The following is an 18,211-nucleotide window of genomic DNA, read 5'->3' as shown; positions in this document are numbered from 1 at the left end:
GTTTATCACTGTCACTACAGGCACCATACCCAGCATGGGAGACAGCACATTATTGTCTTCGCTTCCTGAGTTTAAAAAGACGTCGAGTGCTTCCTGGTCAGACATGTCCATCAGGTCCATCTGCTCCAGCATGTCCACGTTCACCTCCATGGAAGACATACTTCCAATGGGTTCTGCAGGAGAAACAGCAAATGAGCAAATTGACCATCAGCTACACGAGGTTACTGCCTACCAAGACTCCAGAGGCTGCTCTAATTGTATGCAGCAGCAATAATTAAACTTAGGAATGGAAAAAGCCCACCCACAGGAGCTGCTCAGCAGCAACCTCAGCCCAAATCCAAGAGCACTCTGTGCAGTCTTTGTTGTGAAACTAACATCCATTACTGCTTTTGTAAACTAAAACATTTTTAGCAGCAGTATTTATAGCAATAACCTTCTCAGAAATAAGCTGAGATGGGACTCAGGCACAAGGATTGAAACTTTCCATTTTGGAACACTCCTCTTCAATTTTTTCAACGAGAAATCTTTTTAGAGTAAAGCAAACACATTTAAGGACACAGTCACTAAATGTCAATATACATGGGCAATAGAAATTCAGAAACCAGGATTAATGTTAACAGAGAGCAGCTGTTTTTCTCTCAGTTAATCTAAGAAATTACAGTAGTCTGTAAAACCAGGCTCATACCCAGCATCTTCTCTCAGCATGGGTATTTCACATTACTAATTACTCGAGCAAATTACTTATTACTGTCAGTACAGTACTGACAATCTGTAAGGGAAGTAAATACTTGGATGAGCATCTTCTTCCTTGAACAGCAAAACATGCAAAGAGGAAACAAGTAAGTTCAGGGCCACTCAGACTTAAGTCCATCTGCTGCACAGTATCAAATTATTACAATGAACAGTTTACTTGTTTAAAAAAATGTAACAATAACATTATTGAAAGCCTTCATAGGTAAACTCAGATTAAATCTGTAATTTGACTGAGGGATTTTTTTGTTCAAGTATGCTATAGCTCTGCAGTTTTACATGTACTGCAGGTCCAAATCTTTCATTAAAACAGCTTCTTTGATACACTCAGGCTCCACATTATTCTAAAAAGCTGAAATTCCAAATGTTAGGCAGCCTAACACTCTAACAGAGCTGTGTGTCCAGTACCAACCCATGACAATGTCCACTTTTAGTCTAAAAGGCAATCTATTACAGAAAGCAGGCGACTCAAACTCAGTTCCTCCCCTGACCATGAATTTAGACTTACATATCCCACCTCTCCTTAGCCACCCATGCAGAGCATCTTGCAGATGAGTATTTATAGCACTCATGCAGAGAAATGGAAACCCTGGATTGTATTCCGCACTCTGACATTACAAATGATAGCAGAACTGCACTTGGAGCAGGGACAGAATATCTACATTTTTTCCTGCCACATGAATGCCTAATTTCCCAACAGTCCAACAATCCCTGCATTTTGGCCTAACAGATGGAAACCTCCCACACAGAATTCCCTGTAATATCTGGCATTCTTGTGCTTTAGCGGTCCGGAGATGCCAGACTTGTGTCATTTCATAATAAGGAGAGCACTTAATGTGACCTCCTGTGTCCTAATCACAGCCAGTGGGAATAGCTGCCACCTGGGAACTGCTTGGAAATGCTAAACTTTTCTCTGCACTTTGCAAAATTTTCTGAGGCATCTCCTTGCCAAATGACAATCCCAGGCTTTGGAACTCCAGTGGACAAAGCAGCTGCCTCCATCCATATTTTTACATAGATGCACTCTTCAGCTGCAGAGAAAAAACACTGTTCCAGATGCAGTTCAGTGTTCTGCATCTCCTCAGACAAGGAGCAGAGCCTGACTAATTTTCTAAGGTATCCCAGTAGGCCTGGGACACAAAAATGGCTTATCTGAAGTTCCAGTTCTGCTGAGGAAGAATTTGGACGTTTTTACTGTGCTTCCTCTGTTAGCCCTGCTGGCTCTGCCTGCTCAACAATGCTCTCCAAGCTGGGAGTTTGTGCAAAAGGTATTTTACAACTTGCCTCTCCTCTCTGCTATCTGCAAGTATCCTGTAGAAAGGTATTGCTCCATGTCCTGCTGGAAGGCTTCTTCAAAGAACTTCTGGCGCTCCTTCAGCTTCATCTGCTGGGTGTGCTCCATGTCCAAAACCTTCTGTGCATGTTCAGCATCGAGCTCAGCTGAGCATAAAACAAACAGACAAATCAAATATTGCAGGTGTATCCCCCCACTCACAATTTAAAACCTACAGAACCAGTTGAATAAATTCTGACAGACTGTTACTGCAATAAAAGGAGCTCTCTGTCCTTTGCAACTGTATTTTAAACCAAGATGGGAACACCATAATAGGCAGCATAACCTTCACATTAAAGTGATGTCAGAACCATTTATCTTGAGGCAAGATGCAAATTTTCAGAGCTGTACAAACAGGAACACCTGAGAGCACTGTCCATCAACAACTGGGATTTCAGAATCCTGCCAAAAACACCTGAGGTAATGATGCTTCTGCAGTCATATGTACCTAATGCACACAAAAGGAACACTTCATTTGAATATTGCTGCACATTTCCACCACAATGCAGGTGGCTAGATACATAAATGTATTTATATGTACATACATATAAATACACAGACATGACATATGTGTGTGTGCATGTGTGCCTGAGATTCTGGTTTTGCCAGCCTCCAGACAGAATGGAAAAATTCCATGAGGAATCCTACATGTACATGCTGCAAAGGAAATATCAGACAGAATTAGGAAATGTTAGACAGAGTATCATTAGAGGAACTCCTTCCTCTCTGTTTTGCTCCACACTCGACAGAGGGGAAAAGACTTGTGCTGTTTATTGCAGAATAGCATCTTCTAGAATAAAAATATGTAGTTGCTATTGAAGCACTGACTGCAGCCAGACTGTTAGAAGATGTGCCAGAAAAACTGCTTTTTAGGAGGAATATATAACCTGGAACCCTTTCCCCAGAGTTCTCTGTTCAATTTTCTGGTGTCCTGAGTGCTCTGCTTACAATAAAGGAGGAATTTTCCAGGGCTGAGCTACTGATGGAAGGGACGGGGGTGGCGAGAAGAGCTGCTGGTCTGTTCTGTTCTGCCCATTAGGGAAAGCTCCAACAAATACCACTGGGTGAAAAATGTCCAAGCTTTCACATGCCAGACAGACACAGCTGGAATATGGCATCCATGTGGATAAATGCTGAGGGCACATGAGGTTTTCTAGGACAAGCATTGTGACAGTCTTCCAGGAAAAATGTTATGTTAATGATATTCTACAACACAGACATTCATTAAAAGCATTTACTATTATGGAGATTATTGCCCAAATGCAGAACACGTTTTATTAAACCAGGCAAAACATCAGAGAGCAGTTAATTCACTCTGTTGCCTGCATCAAGGTCACAGATCATACACAGAAGCAACTGAACTGTGGCTGATGCCAAAAGAAGCCAGGAAAACTGGACTGACACACCAGATATTCATTAAAACATCAGTAAATAAGCAGAAATCTCTTTCTTAAAGGAGATTTCAGAAGCAAAACATCAGTGTATAAAAGGAATGCATCTTCCCTGAAGGCAACATGTCTTTACTATCAATTACACTGTGGTGTACAATGACTCTGTGTCCCCTGGAGCAATTCCTTTACTGCAATCTTGGATGATGAGCAATTATTAATAACATTGTCTATGATGCAGAAATGCTATTCAATTGTAATAATAAAAGCCAGAGGCTCTCAGAGACTGGGAATTTTCTGTCTCTCTCATAATATAGTCTGACAGTTTTGCACTCTAGATTGGTAATTCAGGATATTTTTAACCCCAAAACAGAGATGGCATCCAAGTGAGACTTGATACAATCTCTTTCTTACATTGAGCTCTTTGTTTTTACAGGACATTTTAGGCAAAATTTAAACTGTTGAAATTGTCACTGGCCAGAGCTGAATGGCAACAGCTGCCTGCTGGGCTGGCATGTTCCACAACAAACTGTAAACATGCGAGCTGCAGAGCTGTCACAGACTTGCTCTCCAAAGTCAGATAGAGAGTTAACATCTAGAGCCTTGCTGCACGATTTCACGCCCTGCCAGGTGTAGTAAGAGGTGCTTGGGTAAGCAAAACCAAACTGCTGCATTTGGGTTTTCTGTTTGTTGTCAGAAATGCTAAGGATGGGAGGTGAAGCCAACTGTCAAACATGAAACCAAAGAAAACAGGTGTATTGTTTCTTTCACAGAGCTACTCAGAATGATGTTTTCCCTAAGCCAAGTGTAGTATATAAAACACTGAAGAGAGACAGAACCAAGGGAGTTCCAAGACAGACAAGAGTATCATCCATATGCCATCATACAATGCTCATATGAATTCCTCCCAGGATGCAAACTGAGACTTGGCACACTTAAAATACTATTGTATTTTTCCTTTCACCCTAAAACTGTACTTTTCAATTAGCAATGGCACCTATTTCTCTACCACACTGTGCACAGAAAAGAAAAAAGACAGACTACACAGAAAATGATAATGCACAATAAGACGCAGACATACAGGAGTTGCCACAATAACCCAAATAAAAGATGACTAATTCCCCACCAGCTATGACTTTTAAGAGAACAGACACTGACATTTTTTTCCTAAAACAGTGAGCACTCAACAGCCTTCTGCACCACACCCAGGAACAGCCCCACGGCTCACCCTGCTCACCTCAGGGTACAACCCACAGCCTGACTTCCCTGCCCCATATCTTCAGTGTTTGAACCAAACACCAGGAGAATCCAAACTTCAAAGGAACAAATGACATTAGCTTGTAACCATACAGCTCAAGTGTAGAGGACACCATTTCCTGGTATCACTCCTAGGCCTGGCTGACCCTTCCTACAAATTAAAATTCTGCTGCAGTACCCAAAGGTTCTATGCAACCAAAGTGACCATTTAATGCTTTAATCTAAAACATTTTCCAGCTATGCACAACATATTTCCCAAATAAGTTGGAAGACTGACTTAAAAAAAATAATTTAAAATTTAAAAAAAAAAATCAGCAACTGAAAACACTGGCTGTTTACATGGCTAGCACATCCCTTAGACCCACATAAAAGATGCCAAATTGTCCAAATGGATGGCTTTTTGGTGCTTTCATACACAACCAGCTGACTTCCCTTCAATTAATTTATTATGTAACTTTACATCTCATGCCATGTAGAATCCATAAATGCATCTGGTCTAAAGAGAGAAAGACACAGAGAACAGAAAAAAATGTCCCTTTTCCCTCCCTCTACATTCATTTGCTTTTTGTAGACTCACCAACCAGACCATAAAATGCATGCACACATTCTTAGGGGGTTCTTTTTGCTTTTACTACAGATATCAAACCTTCAAACAGCCCTTCACTGAACTCACTGCTGGTTTTTGATGTTCCTCCTATGTTGTGAGAGCTGGAAACTGGCCATGGCATGAAGACATGCTGGGTAGAAGATAATCCCTTCCCTTGAACTCCTGGCCACGTTCCCGCTCACACGGCCCAGGATGCTGTGGCCTTCCCTGCTGCCAGATGTGCTGCAGGCTGGCATCTGGCTCACTGCCCATGGGACCCCCAGGGCTTTTCCACAGAGCCAGGGCCATCTCCAAGCCTGGTGGGAGAGTCCTCCATCTTCTCCTCTGGGATACAGCTCTGGCTTCTGGTCCCACCCCCAGCTAGGGAATGACCCCCAAAGCACCAGGCTCCCACCCAGCCGGTCATTTGTCCACCCTGCTGCGCATCCATCCGGGCTGTAACATCATCACTCGGCTGCGGGAGCACGTGTGAGATTGTCACAGCCTATCAGCAGGCTGGCTACTCACTGAACAACCAAATCCTTCAAAAATCAGAACAGTAAAATCATAAAAGCAGACAATGGAAGGCAGACAGCCAAGCAGCTTTCTGAGTGCACTATGACTTAGCAAGCTCTTCTGCAAACTGCCTCGTTACAGACCTTTTCAACTAAAAATATCAAAGGAAGACAAGACACCAGGGAGTGCTTCAAAGGATGCAGTTTCCCTCAAAAATGTTTAAATTATTCTTGACAAAATTTAGAATACATGTTGATGCTATCAGGGAGGATGTGCAGAGCACTCTTGCACTAGTCTGCTGACAGGTGGGAAGAGTGTGTTGGCAAAATTCGAGGAAAAAAAGCAGAATAAGGGATCTAGGTGCACACAGTCTTTCTTCCACAGAGGAGTGAAAGGAAAACAAGTGAAAACTACAAGTCCTAGGTGTTTTTAAACTCTTGTTTAACAGTCTCTCTACAAAGCAATTTGGCTTTACTAAAGATATACCCAAATAATTACAATTAAAAAAGTTAAGTCCTAATTCACTAGAATGTGAAGTCAGGATTTTCACTCAGTGGCAGAAAGATCATCTGTGTTTGAAAAAAACCCCACTGTTCCAAATGAGATTTACTGTCTGTCAACCCTCAAAAGCCTGCACTTTCATGAAGAAATTTTTTATTAAAATTAAGATAATAAAAAAATCAGTCATTAAAAATGACTGTACATACTTCTTGATAATACCTAACTAGGGTTTTTACAGATTGCATCAGAATATGAAAACTCTAGTCAAGAAAAGCAGAGGTTTTACCAGTGCAGAGAGATCATCTTTAACATTTCCCAGCAAGCAGTTTCAACAAGTTGGCTTACCTTAAAATTTTTCTTTAAAAAAAAAAAAAAAAAAAAAAAAAAAAAAAAAAAAAAAAGCGCTAACTTGAAATCCTTGTAATATAAAGGATAAGCCTAAATATAAAGGATAAGCCTAAATAAATATCAGAACAAACCACAGAAAATAGGTGCCTGTGTACAGTAGGATTCCAGTTACCAGTGCAGCACCTGGAGGAAGAGGCAGCTTCCAACCCATGTAACAGGAAACAGCTTGGGAAAAGGTTTCCACAGAACTCCAACCTTGATCTGGCTACCAGGAAATCATCATAGTTAAGAGACACTAAAAATACACTCCACCAAAGAGCAAATGCACAAATTGAATCCTAAAAATGTAAATACATCTAGCATTAAAAAAAAGAAAAAAAAATTAAAATCACATTTGTGATTAAAAATACGCCTGGCTGAGCGTATGAGCGTATGACTCCATAATGGAGTCTCATTTTAGAACTAGATTTGCTGTGGTTCATAAATTTTTGCCCAGTTCATTTGTCATTAAAAACATCCCAAAACTTGAGAGCATTTGCCTATTTCTTAATTAAAAAAAAAAATTAGGAGCAGACAATTTTTTATGCCTGCAAATGTGGTAAGGAGGAATGACTTCAAAATAGTTTTAGTTTGTTTTAGCTATAGTCAAAGTCACCATGGACATACTGCTCTTCAGTAGATTAAGGGTGGGGTTTTTCCACACTGGCTTTGTGTCATGCAAGGCATGGAAATGTTACAGCAAAAGCTTTGGAGGGGGATTCTCTCCTTCAGGCACATGCCTGACTGCTCCTGGGTTAACAAATCTGCAACCCACCATCTCCCACTTTTCTGGTACAATGTCCTTTATGGTCATGGGTGTTCAATGACAACGTGTGCCTTTCTAGAAGACAGAATTTAGCAACGTGATGTCAGTGGGATGTGAGTACCACAAGCCTTCCTCAGCTTACACCAGGACAGGCTCTCTCAGCAAGCGTGTCTTCTCCCTCCCTGATTTATCCTTTAGTCAGATTCCTACCCAAGTGAAAGAGAATAAAAAGTGACTTGCAAGGGAAGGAGGGAAGGATAACATTAAACTGAACCTTTGTGCAGAAAGTAACAAAAAAAAGGTGGCAAAAAAAAAAGCAGCAAGCATCTGAGTTCACACCCTTTTTTCCTGCCTCCCTATAAACCCACCATCTAAAGTATGTAAGAAAAAGAATTCAGTTAGTGAGCTGCAAAGTATGTATTTTCACTATAAATAAACCTGACAATGTAACATGTACATTCAGTACATTTGTTTGTGAAGATCTGGCTTTAAAATTTAGCCCCACACTGATGAAAAATCCCACTATTACAGAAATTGTACCTGAAAACAGCTGAAATGATTCAGCACAACTCTACTGCCATGAAATGCCGCATTTTATGCATATGCTCTCCACTTACTGGTTTTTCAGCCTTACCTCAAAAATATTAATTTTCAAATGGAAAAAACTAATCGATAGCAAATCTAAACCCAAGTACTTAAAATACAAACCACAGCACTGTAGCCATTCTATTCATGTTTCCAGAGGTCCATGAAACTGTCCCAAATAAGATTAATAACATCTCGTTGTCCGAGTACAAATTGATCTATCGAACAATTTAATGACTATTTTCCATTCCAAAAAGATAACCACCCTTGCTTTGGAATTAGAAGGCTTTCAAAGACAGGCAAGTATCTTCTGCTGCTACAAGAACAGTGCCAATCTTAACCTTTGCACAGCTGTGAGGTATTTGCCTTCCAGATCAAATTATGTGCATGTGCAGACACGTAAATTAATGATGAGATACTGTTCTGCTGTCACAACACATTGTGCACAGGTTGAAAACATGGGTTCCACGACATGGCAAACCAGTTGGCAGGTATCAGCTTTTACTTGTCCCTAAAAATAACACCCAGCTCCAAACTCCTGCTGCAGCAGAACTACTCTTCACCCAAACTCTACCCATTTCAGACACGCAGAACAACACCACTGAGTGCTGAACTAAATCTTGCCTCAAAAAGTGAAGGCAAAACAATGTTTGCCTTCTTTCCCAATAACTAAAACAAAATAAGGGTTTCACTACATAAACTGCTTTCAGAATAACCAGTTTTCTGACTGAGCATGCAATTTCTACCCCTCTCTTCGGAGGGAGGGTAGATCCTGTTGAACAGTCCTAGAGGCCTTCAGAACCCAAAGGAATTTGGAGGAGCTGCAGATTTATAGTCTCAATATAGTTCAGTCTAACCTCACTTACTTTACACTGACAGTGAAATCTTTTAGACATGAGGAGGGATTTTGATGTTTTGGAAGACCTATTTTAATACATGTCTTAGGTTAACATGACCAATACCTGCTAAATCAGAACAGGGGAGGAAAAAAAAAAAGAAAAAAAATACCTTTTACAAAACAATCACATAACTGTAACTAGTTGAAAGAGAATTTGAATTTTTCACATGCTTGGTAAAGCATTTTGTATTTATTATGTAGACTATATTTGGAAACAGACCATAGAAACATATCACAGAATCACAGAATGAATTCTAGATAAAATAAGACCAGGTTACTCAGAGCTCCATCCAACCTGGATGGACACTTCGAAGGAACAGGCATTTGCAACTTCCCTAGGCAACCTGCTCCAGTGTCCCACCACCCTTGCAGTAAAGAATTTTTCCCTAATCAAATCTAAACCTACTCTCTTTCCATTTGGATCCACTGCTCCTTGTCCTGTCACTACATGCTCTTGTAAAAAGTCACTCCTCATCTTTCTTGCCTTGTCTTTCCTGTAGGCTCCCTCCAGGTACTGGAAGGCCACAGTTAGGTCACCCCAAAAGCCTTCTCTTTTCCAAGCTGCACAATCCTAATTCTATCCATCTTTCCTAGCAGGGGAGGTGCTCTATCCCTCTAATCTTGGTGGCTGCTTCTGGACTTGCAATTTCTTTCCTTCTTTCTATTTTAAGGTAATTCACAGGTGAAAAACTGTACAAATTAAACTAAATATTCCCATAGTCAAAACTGCAGGACCACCAGTGAAATAACACTCCCAACAGGTAGAAGAAGCCTTATTTGTTTATGTCAAAACTTCATATGTAAAAATATTTTAAAAATACCATAAGCCAATCATTATATCAGTAGTGCACACAACATGCTTGAAATATTTATTTTTTCTTGACAACTCAGTCTATTTCCTATTCAGTTTCTGTCAAAACAATTTCTCCAATGCAAGCAAAAAAATTTGCTATTCATTCATGCAATTAATGCTGAGCTTATTTCTTAGAAAAAGAACCGTTAGATTACAAATCTAGTCCAGTTCAACAGTTTGATTAACATCCCAAATGAATCACACTACAGATTTTCTTTAGAAATCCTAGTAATGAGCAAACACTTTTGTTTGATATCATTAGTGAAACAATATCTGAAATAGCATTCCCTCTAACAAACCCGCATCTAGGAGCATCCAAACACGAGGGGACTCATTTGCTAACAGACAGCTATTAGAGATGTGTTACCAGCTGAGGAATTTTAAATTACATGTAGTCTTCCATATTCATTACACATGGAGTATGAGTTATGACAGACCAGATTACTTTAGAAATCCATATTTATTCTCAAATGCAAAGCAAAGATGCTGTCATTCTTTTTAAAAAAGGAACATATACCAGTGTTATTTGCGAGTAAAGCCAATTTGCAACATTAGCAATGGAATGTCTTTTCCATACTTTTTATAACACTGTAAGACAGATCTCTTCAAACTACATTATAATAGTCTCTTATAAAATGTTTTTCAATCAATGGGCTGCTTTTAAATTCAGCCAATTGGACAGTAACAATTATATAGGCACAATAAAAGGAAGACAACCAAAACAAAAATTGTACTACATTTCAAACAGAGCAATCTGGCTGCACATAAAGCCATATTTTCAGAATATATGACTATATTTTCACAGTTAAAATTTCTCATTTTCTGCTATGGAAAGGCATTATATAGCAAAAAACAGGGCATCTGACATCAAATGCAGAAATATACAGTGTGTTTTTTCCACTGAACATTCTTATCTTTAAAATTAAAATGTGAAAAACAGTTTACTTAGCACATGGGCTGTGATTCAGAGGTAAGGCAATATTCAGTGTGTCAGTTCTAAGGAAAGGACATTGAGTTTTAAATTTTTAATGAAACCTTTTAAGCTTTCTCCTATGCATCTAGTTTTCATATACTCACAGCCAATTCCACTTGCTTCTCCATTTTTTACAGAATATTAAATGGTCTATAGCTGAGAAATAACAGACCATAACAAAAAAGCAGCCCTGACAGAACTTCCAGCTTGCAAAATATTAGCTGTCATTAAATAGACCAATTAAAAGAATAAATTTCTTTTGATAAACTTAAAAATTTTAGATTTTTTGAAGGAGAAAGAAGTCTTGAAAGATGATCTGCTCCCACTGGCTTGCTGACTTATTTCTCTGCCATCCTCCCAAGTGTTCAAACTTGCAACACTTGAAGGTAGACTAAAGGTCATCTTCATCTACAGCCAAAGCTCTTCTCTATTTTTACTGCCAATTCAGAACAGTTTCTGCAACTTTGACATGTCTGTTTGCTTCCTAAAGGATTTAAGGGCAAACCTTGAGGAGCAAACCATACAACATGGGGTGCACCACGGAGGAAAACCAAAACCCTTCCTTCTTCACAGTCTGTAAATTACGACAGGAAAGTGCATGGCTGAGTTCATTTTCTTCTTTTGTTTCACCCTGAGAAATGATCTAGATCTCCCAGGATTTCATCTGGTAGCCAACATTTAATACTAATAAGAAGGGAAGCTACCAGGTCTCAACATACCAGTAGCTTTCAGATTTTTCCTCTCACATGCAAGTTTTATCATGCTTTATCTTAAGACAACCAGACTAAACTAGTGCATCACTGTTGGCAAAGTCAAGGCAGACCACCACTCAACCAAACAATAAACCTGATTTTTTGGTACTAGATCAAACTGGCACTGCCACACTGAGGAAGCACTGGTGGCTGGGAACAAAAACAATTCCTCTAGATCCAACAGTTATGAAAAAGAAACCCTTCTGGAAGTGTGTGTGTGTGTTTGACTGTTTTTATGGAGGATCAGCCATCATCCGTCCTCCTGAAGCTGGCCCAGAAGTGGCATCAGATGTAAAACCAAGAGCTACCACATTGCCAGGTCCAGCTAAAGCCACAACTGCAACCACGTTCACTCAAAACTATTTCTGCTGTTTAGTCATGAATTCATTAATGGCAGCACTAGGCACAAATCAACAGTGTAATTTTAAACTTGTGCTTATTCTGGTTTAGCTTGCAAATAAATTGATTACAGATAAATTGATTACAAAATTTGCTATTCAAATCAAACTGCTTTAAAGAAGCACATCATTAATATTTCAAGTACTGAAGTAGGCTGGTTTAAAGGTAGCACATGTGCCTTATCTAAGATCTTAACATCATTAGGGTAATAGATTATTTTAAATAAATAATACATAGAAATTAATAGACTAAAGGAAATTATCAGAGTAATTTATTAGCATTAAATACATCTAGACAAGCTGTCCACTGGTTAACATAACAAACCAGGTCACCTGAACCCTCAAAGGAAGAGCACAATTAATAGCTAAGACTTTTGTCTTATTTGATGTTCAGTTTTTCACCTGCTTTTCACTGGGAGGAATTGTTACCACTAAAACAGGACAAAAATTCCTAGGTGTCTCAGTTGCTTGGCCCAACACCTCAATGAATATATGCAACAAAAAGAGAGACACCCAAACAGCAAGGGAGAGGGTGGAGCAGGTGGGTGATGTTACTGATGCTCCAGTGGAGCATTAAACATGAGAAATATGAAAGGAAAGGAGATACAAAGGAAGAGAAATGACAATGGGGCAGAGGGAGAGGAGAAGGGCAACTGACAGATTGTTCAAAAGACATAACAAATGAGATATGATCCTTCGTCCTGAATTTCTCCAGCCTGGTAGAGATTAAACAAGTTGGGGATAGAAAAAACAACACTAACAGGGAGGAAGACATTTAAAAGAGACAGAGAAGGCTTTGCCTTATTGAAACCAAACAACACAAACAAAAAGCCAGTACAATAAAAAAGCCAGTACAATAAAACTGACCCTACTGAAGCTACTCTGACAGAAAAAATCCCAAGAGGCTGCAGGAACAATTGGGTCTGAGTGAGGAAGCACATCTTGCTTTGTGACCATCAGTGACTAAACCCCATGCCTACAGTGAAAACGACCTGACAGATGACACCTAGGATACAGTATCTTATTTGAGCAAACAAAGAAAATCCACCTAAAGGATGCATAGACATCAAAGTGACAGTGAGGAGCGAATAAAAAGCAGAAATTCAGGAAGCTGATGAAAGCACTTACGAGGGGGAAGGGAAAAAAGAAGGGGGATGACTGAAGAGGGAAGTCAGTGTAATTAGGACTGTGAAACCTGTAAAATACATTTCCTGTGAGATGATTCTTTTCAATATACACAGCTGTATGAAATCTCTCTCTCAGCTTTTCCTCCCCCCACCTTCTTTCCTTCCAGCACAGGAATGCCACACAAGTGTTCAAGGTCTCCTGCCACACCTTGGGACAGCAAGCCCTGACTTGTGCCTGTGCTGCAGGACAATATAAAATGAGGAATTAATTTCCCCAACATCTGTATCAATCAACTTCTGCTGTTTGTAAGCACCTTAAGAACATACACCTTCAGGGCTGCTAAAAATACAGAACACTTAATTTATAATATTTTCCTTAACTGAATATGCATAAGGCCTTGCTAACCTAATTTTTGATTTTGTTCTTCAGAGTAATTTTGCACTAACTAGTCATAAGTACCTTAAACCTCACAAAATGCATGCACATTTTCTCCACAGGGCAAACATGCAGCTGATCTCTGAAAAAGTTAAATTTCCTAACCCGCTCTCTTTCTCTAAACAGCACCTCTCTATTAGGTATCATTCTCTACAGCAACAAAAATCACACATTCAATCTCTACAACAACAAAAATCACACATTCAATCTCTACAACAGATATAGCCACCCATACCTGGGCCAATTCAAAGAGCCCCTACTGCATAGTGATTCCAAAATAGGAAGCAGAAATGCTAATTTTTAAAGCATTAGGATAAACTATAAGCAGAAGTGTACTGATCCTACTCAGTGTCCAATTTTTCCTCTTTCCCATCTAAGTTGGCATAGCGTGGTGCTTGAAATCTGAACACCACTAATTTTAGAGGTGGGTATCATTAGAACACAATATGACCTTTATTAAATATGAATTACTTGTTCACAACACATTTGGCATGACAGTGAGAAAAAACCATTGCCTTCAGGCCACCATTATATCTGCCCTGTTTCCTTCTCTTTCTTCCTGTCATCCTACATCTGCTTTGTCAGCCCCAACAGTGTCCAACTTCGATGGCAAAAGAAATTTGCAGCCTCCTTTTAAAGCAACCAAAAGTATTTTTATTCCTTACTAACACAGAAATAATATCACAAATTTTAAGACCTAAGCTTTCAACCACTCTAAGCAGAATATTTCTCATCTCTTCACTGCTGCTGTAGATTACAACAGATGATACCACATTTGATTTCCCTGGCTTCATGAGGGGAAAATTTCGTTCACGCTCATGAAGACCAAAATTTATTTTTTAAGTAAAAGATAAAGCTTAATGGAAGTGGGTTACAAACAATATCAGAGGGTGTGAACATTTGATGCCCAGAGACTTTGGAATGCCTTTCAAAACACAAATGAGACAGGCTAAGTGGGATAAGTGAAGAGAATTTAAAGAAAAAACTCCTCACAAGACTAACACTGAAACCATCTAATCTGTCCTGGGGCTTGGGTAACAACAAAACCAGTGGAATTTGACAAAGAAAGACTGTGAGGTCCTTCAAGACAGGGACAAACACACCAGGAACAGCATCTGGCAAATCACCTCAATATCTATTCCTAAACATACCTGAAATTATAAACAAAGCTTGAGATGGGGGTGGGAATGAACCAACAACATTCCTGTTCTATTGGAACATACTTTCTCTCTGCGATGGAATGGATGCTATACCAAGGTGGTCAGCAAGCACTGAACTTCAACCTATTGTTGTTCTCTTATAAACTATTAAATCTGTTTCTAACAGTGACTATCCAAGGCTAATGAGAACTGAAGCATGCATAAGGAATCAAAGTAACATCATTATTATAATTTCATGCTCTATAAAACTGTAGACATTTGGTTAAAAAGCCTCCTATTTTGAAACATCCCTGCTGATATTATTCATTCTAAGTTATTTTTCATCTGTGCCTTATCTATTAAAAAAGCTCCCTTGACAATACTTGTGTTTCTATATACATCAAACAGTGGCTGCATCAGAGACAGATCTAACCATAACAAGCCTAAAATCTTGGTCAAGAAGGAAGAAAATAAAGCACTGGCACTTGATAATACATCAATACTGCATTTTTGAAATAAGACTAGCAAATACAGAATCACAGAATTGTAAAGGTTGGAGAAGACCTTTAAGATCCTCAAGTCCAACCATCAGCCCAGCACCACCACCGTGTTCACCACTAAACCAAGCCCTCAAGCGCCATATCCACGTTTTTGAGTGCTTCCAGGGATGCATTCACAAACATGTGGAAGATGACTCAACCACTTCCCTGGGCAATCTATTTCTATGTTTGACAACCCTTTCCACAAAGAAACTTTTCCCAACATCCAATTTAAACCCCCCCTGGGACAACTTGAGACCATTTCCTTTTCTCCTGTCACTTGTAACCTGGCAATAGAAACTGACTCCGACCTCACCACAACCTCCTTTCAGGCAGTTGTGGAGAGCAGTAAGGTCCCCCCAAGCCTCTTTTTCTCCAGGCTAAATACAAATGCATTGTACCCAATATAGTACAAATAATTTCATATATGAAAATATGAAGTATTAAAGGTCTAGAATAAATTGCATTTTGGTGAAGACATTTGCAAGGTAGCAGTTTCCATTTACTTTTCAAAATAGGTCAGACATTATATACTTGCATACTGCTATTATAATCCATTTTTAAAAGTGAAAACAGTAATCACATCAGTAGCTATTAAAGTCTGATGGCCTGCTTTTTCTAACACCTGTCTAATGGTTTCTAAATAGCAAACTGAATGAGGATACTCAGCCTAGGGAAAAAAACATAAAAAAGACTAGAAGAGATTTTATTTTATAAGCATGTATATAGAAAATAAACCAAGAAATGTTATTTTCAAACCTGCAAGTTAAAATGAAGAACATAAATTTACAGTAAGGCAGCCTATAATAATATTGGTCACATCTGATGATTTTCTATTTGGAAAGACCCCATTTCAAAGCCTCATTCACAAAACATGTTAACTTCTTTTTTAAATATTCTTTAAAAGTCCTAAACAGTCGACCATATTTCACCCTTTACTTTTATTAACCTATAGGAAGAGACCTGACAGATGTGAGATCAAGGCAGCAGCCAACTAGTTAAATCAGCAGTACTGGAAATGTAATGTGCACCCACTGAGTCACCAAGGTTATATAAACTGACACAGCAAATTAATACCACTGCCTCCCTGCCTCCCAAAATACAAACCACTCAGCTACCCAGCCATTACAAATGATATCTGTGTTTCAGTGCTAGCAGAACAACTGTCAGAGCCCAGAAACTGAGCTACCTGCTCATTCAAGAAGAGATCTGGAGGTCAGATCCAAGGTGTGTTGAGCACAAGGATGTGGCATTGGCACCTGCACTGCCCTGCATCACCCACCTGAGGATGACTGAGGAAGTCAAGACTTTGCAGATCACTCCAGGATATTTGTGGAGTGATGAAAGTCCTGTAGGAAATCAGTTCTCAGGCACTTCACAGACTGGATTGCACCTACCCAAGAGGTAACAGGGCAAGTAGCTCAACTATAAAACACGAAGAGCTGTGATCAGAAGTACTCTGAAAAATACTTCTCTAGGTACACACGCTTTTTGACTCACAGAATTTAACAGTGTCTGTATGAACCTGCAGCCTCCAGAAGTGTAAGACTCTTAAGAGAAACAAAATACTTGCCCAATATAGCCTTTAAAAAGTCATAGCACAAAGAATTCTTAAAATAGAAGCTTACAAAGCGCATTATATTGTCAGAGCAAATCTGTCTCCATCCCACCAGAGATGCTGGCGCGGTGATCCGCATGTAACTCCACCTATCTTTTAAGGCAAAAACTGTCCTAGTACCACTGCTTGTGGGTTTTAATGCAAAGTTCTGGCAATCATCCAGGGCTCCAGAAGGGAGGGAATGCAGCTTTTCAAATTTACTTTTTAGGTCATGACATAAGAGATCACACTGATGGCCACTAATGCTCCATTTACAAATGCAGAGGGAAGTCAGCAACTTGTGCTTAAAGAAAAAAGGAAGGCACTTCTAAAAAAATACTACATTGTACAGTAACTTCATGCTTTCACAAATTATCTAATACTTTCCCCAGAGCTCAGTAAAACATAAACCAGAAAATACCATCTACTACATGGAACTGAAAAACAAGGGTGAACCAGTGTATTTTTGTCCACAGCAAATAGGCAATCCTAACAAAAAGTGATGTTTTTAAACTGAAGTTTTAAGAAAAATTAAGAAAATCCCAAACATTTTTATAAAATTTTATCCTGTCCCCTATGCTTAGAACATGAAAAGTATGCATGTTCATCACTGAAATGACCAGACTAAATTTGAGATCAGCTCACTTTTAGCATTAGTTAGTGGTATTTGGAGCTTCTATCTTCTGGGAAGAAATCCCAATTGTATTGGTGCTCAAGATGTGGTTAAGTCTTCAGGCAATGATAAAATCAAAAACCTCCTCTAGTCTTTTCTCAGACTTGCCCTTTTAAGCAAAGTTAATGGTTCCATACAATTTTTTGGCTTTATACAGAATTCTTTACAGGAGCCTTTGCCAGCAAGACAGATGCCACATTGCCTTCTATATCAAAATAGCAACTAAGAATGATAAGTGAGGACATCACTGGAACATGGATCCAATTAGCAGAATATGGCAAAATTGACATTTATATAACAAAGTTTCAGGTTAGTCATCAATGACTAAATTTATACCACAGAGCTATTAATTCTCACCCTCTGTAGACAGAAGAGCAGCAGATTACAAAAATCAGAAAACCAACAGATTTTTTTGCCCAACAGACTTCAGCAGAATCACAGAATGGTTGGGGTTGGAAGGGACCTCTGGAGATCATACAGTCCAATCCCTTTCCAAGGCAGGGTCACCCAGAACAGGTGACACAGGAACACATCCAGGTGGGTTTTGAATGTCTCTAGAGAGGGAGACTCCATATGCTCCCTGGGCAGCCTGTTCCAGTGCTCTGCCACCCTCAATGTAAAAAGGTTCTTCTTCATGTGAGGTGGAAATTCTTGTGTTTCAGTTTATGGCCATTGCCCCTCATCCTGTCACTGGGCACCACTGAAAAGAGTCTGGCACCATCCTCTTGGCACCTGTCTCAGATATTTGTATGCATTA

The 18,211-nt window shown here is 39.4% G+C and overlaps 1 protein-coding gene across 2 annotated transcripts in view; it reads right to left on the bottom strand.

The window, feature by feature from the left end:
* Positions 1–18,211, bottom strand: part of DTNBP1 (dystrobrevin binding protein 1) — a 63,274-nt gene that overhangs the window by 3,262 nt on the left and 41,801 nt on the right. For both annotated transcript variants that reach the window (XM_084209895.1, XM_084209896.1), the window contains exons 8-9: positions 2,035–2,190; positions 30–173 (exon numbers count right to left, since the gene is read on the bottom strand). In XM_084209895.1, the coding sequence (XP_084066021.1) occupies positions 30–173; positions 2,035–2,190 (300 nt within the window). The remainder of the gene's footprint in view (positions 1–29; positions 174–2,034; positions 2,191–18,211) is intronic.

Source organism: Fringilla coelebs (assembly GCF_963513975.1).
Source record: "Fringilla coelebs genome assembly, chromosome: 1".
Classification (NCBI taxonomy): Eukaryota; Metazoa; Chordata; class Aves; order Passeriformes; family Fringillidae; genus Fringilla; species Fringilla coelebs.
This window is presented reverse-complemented; position numbering and strand designations above follow the sequence as displayed.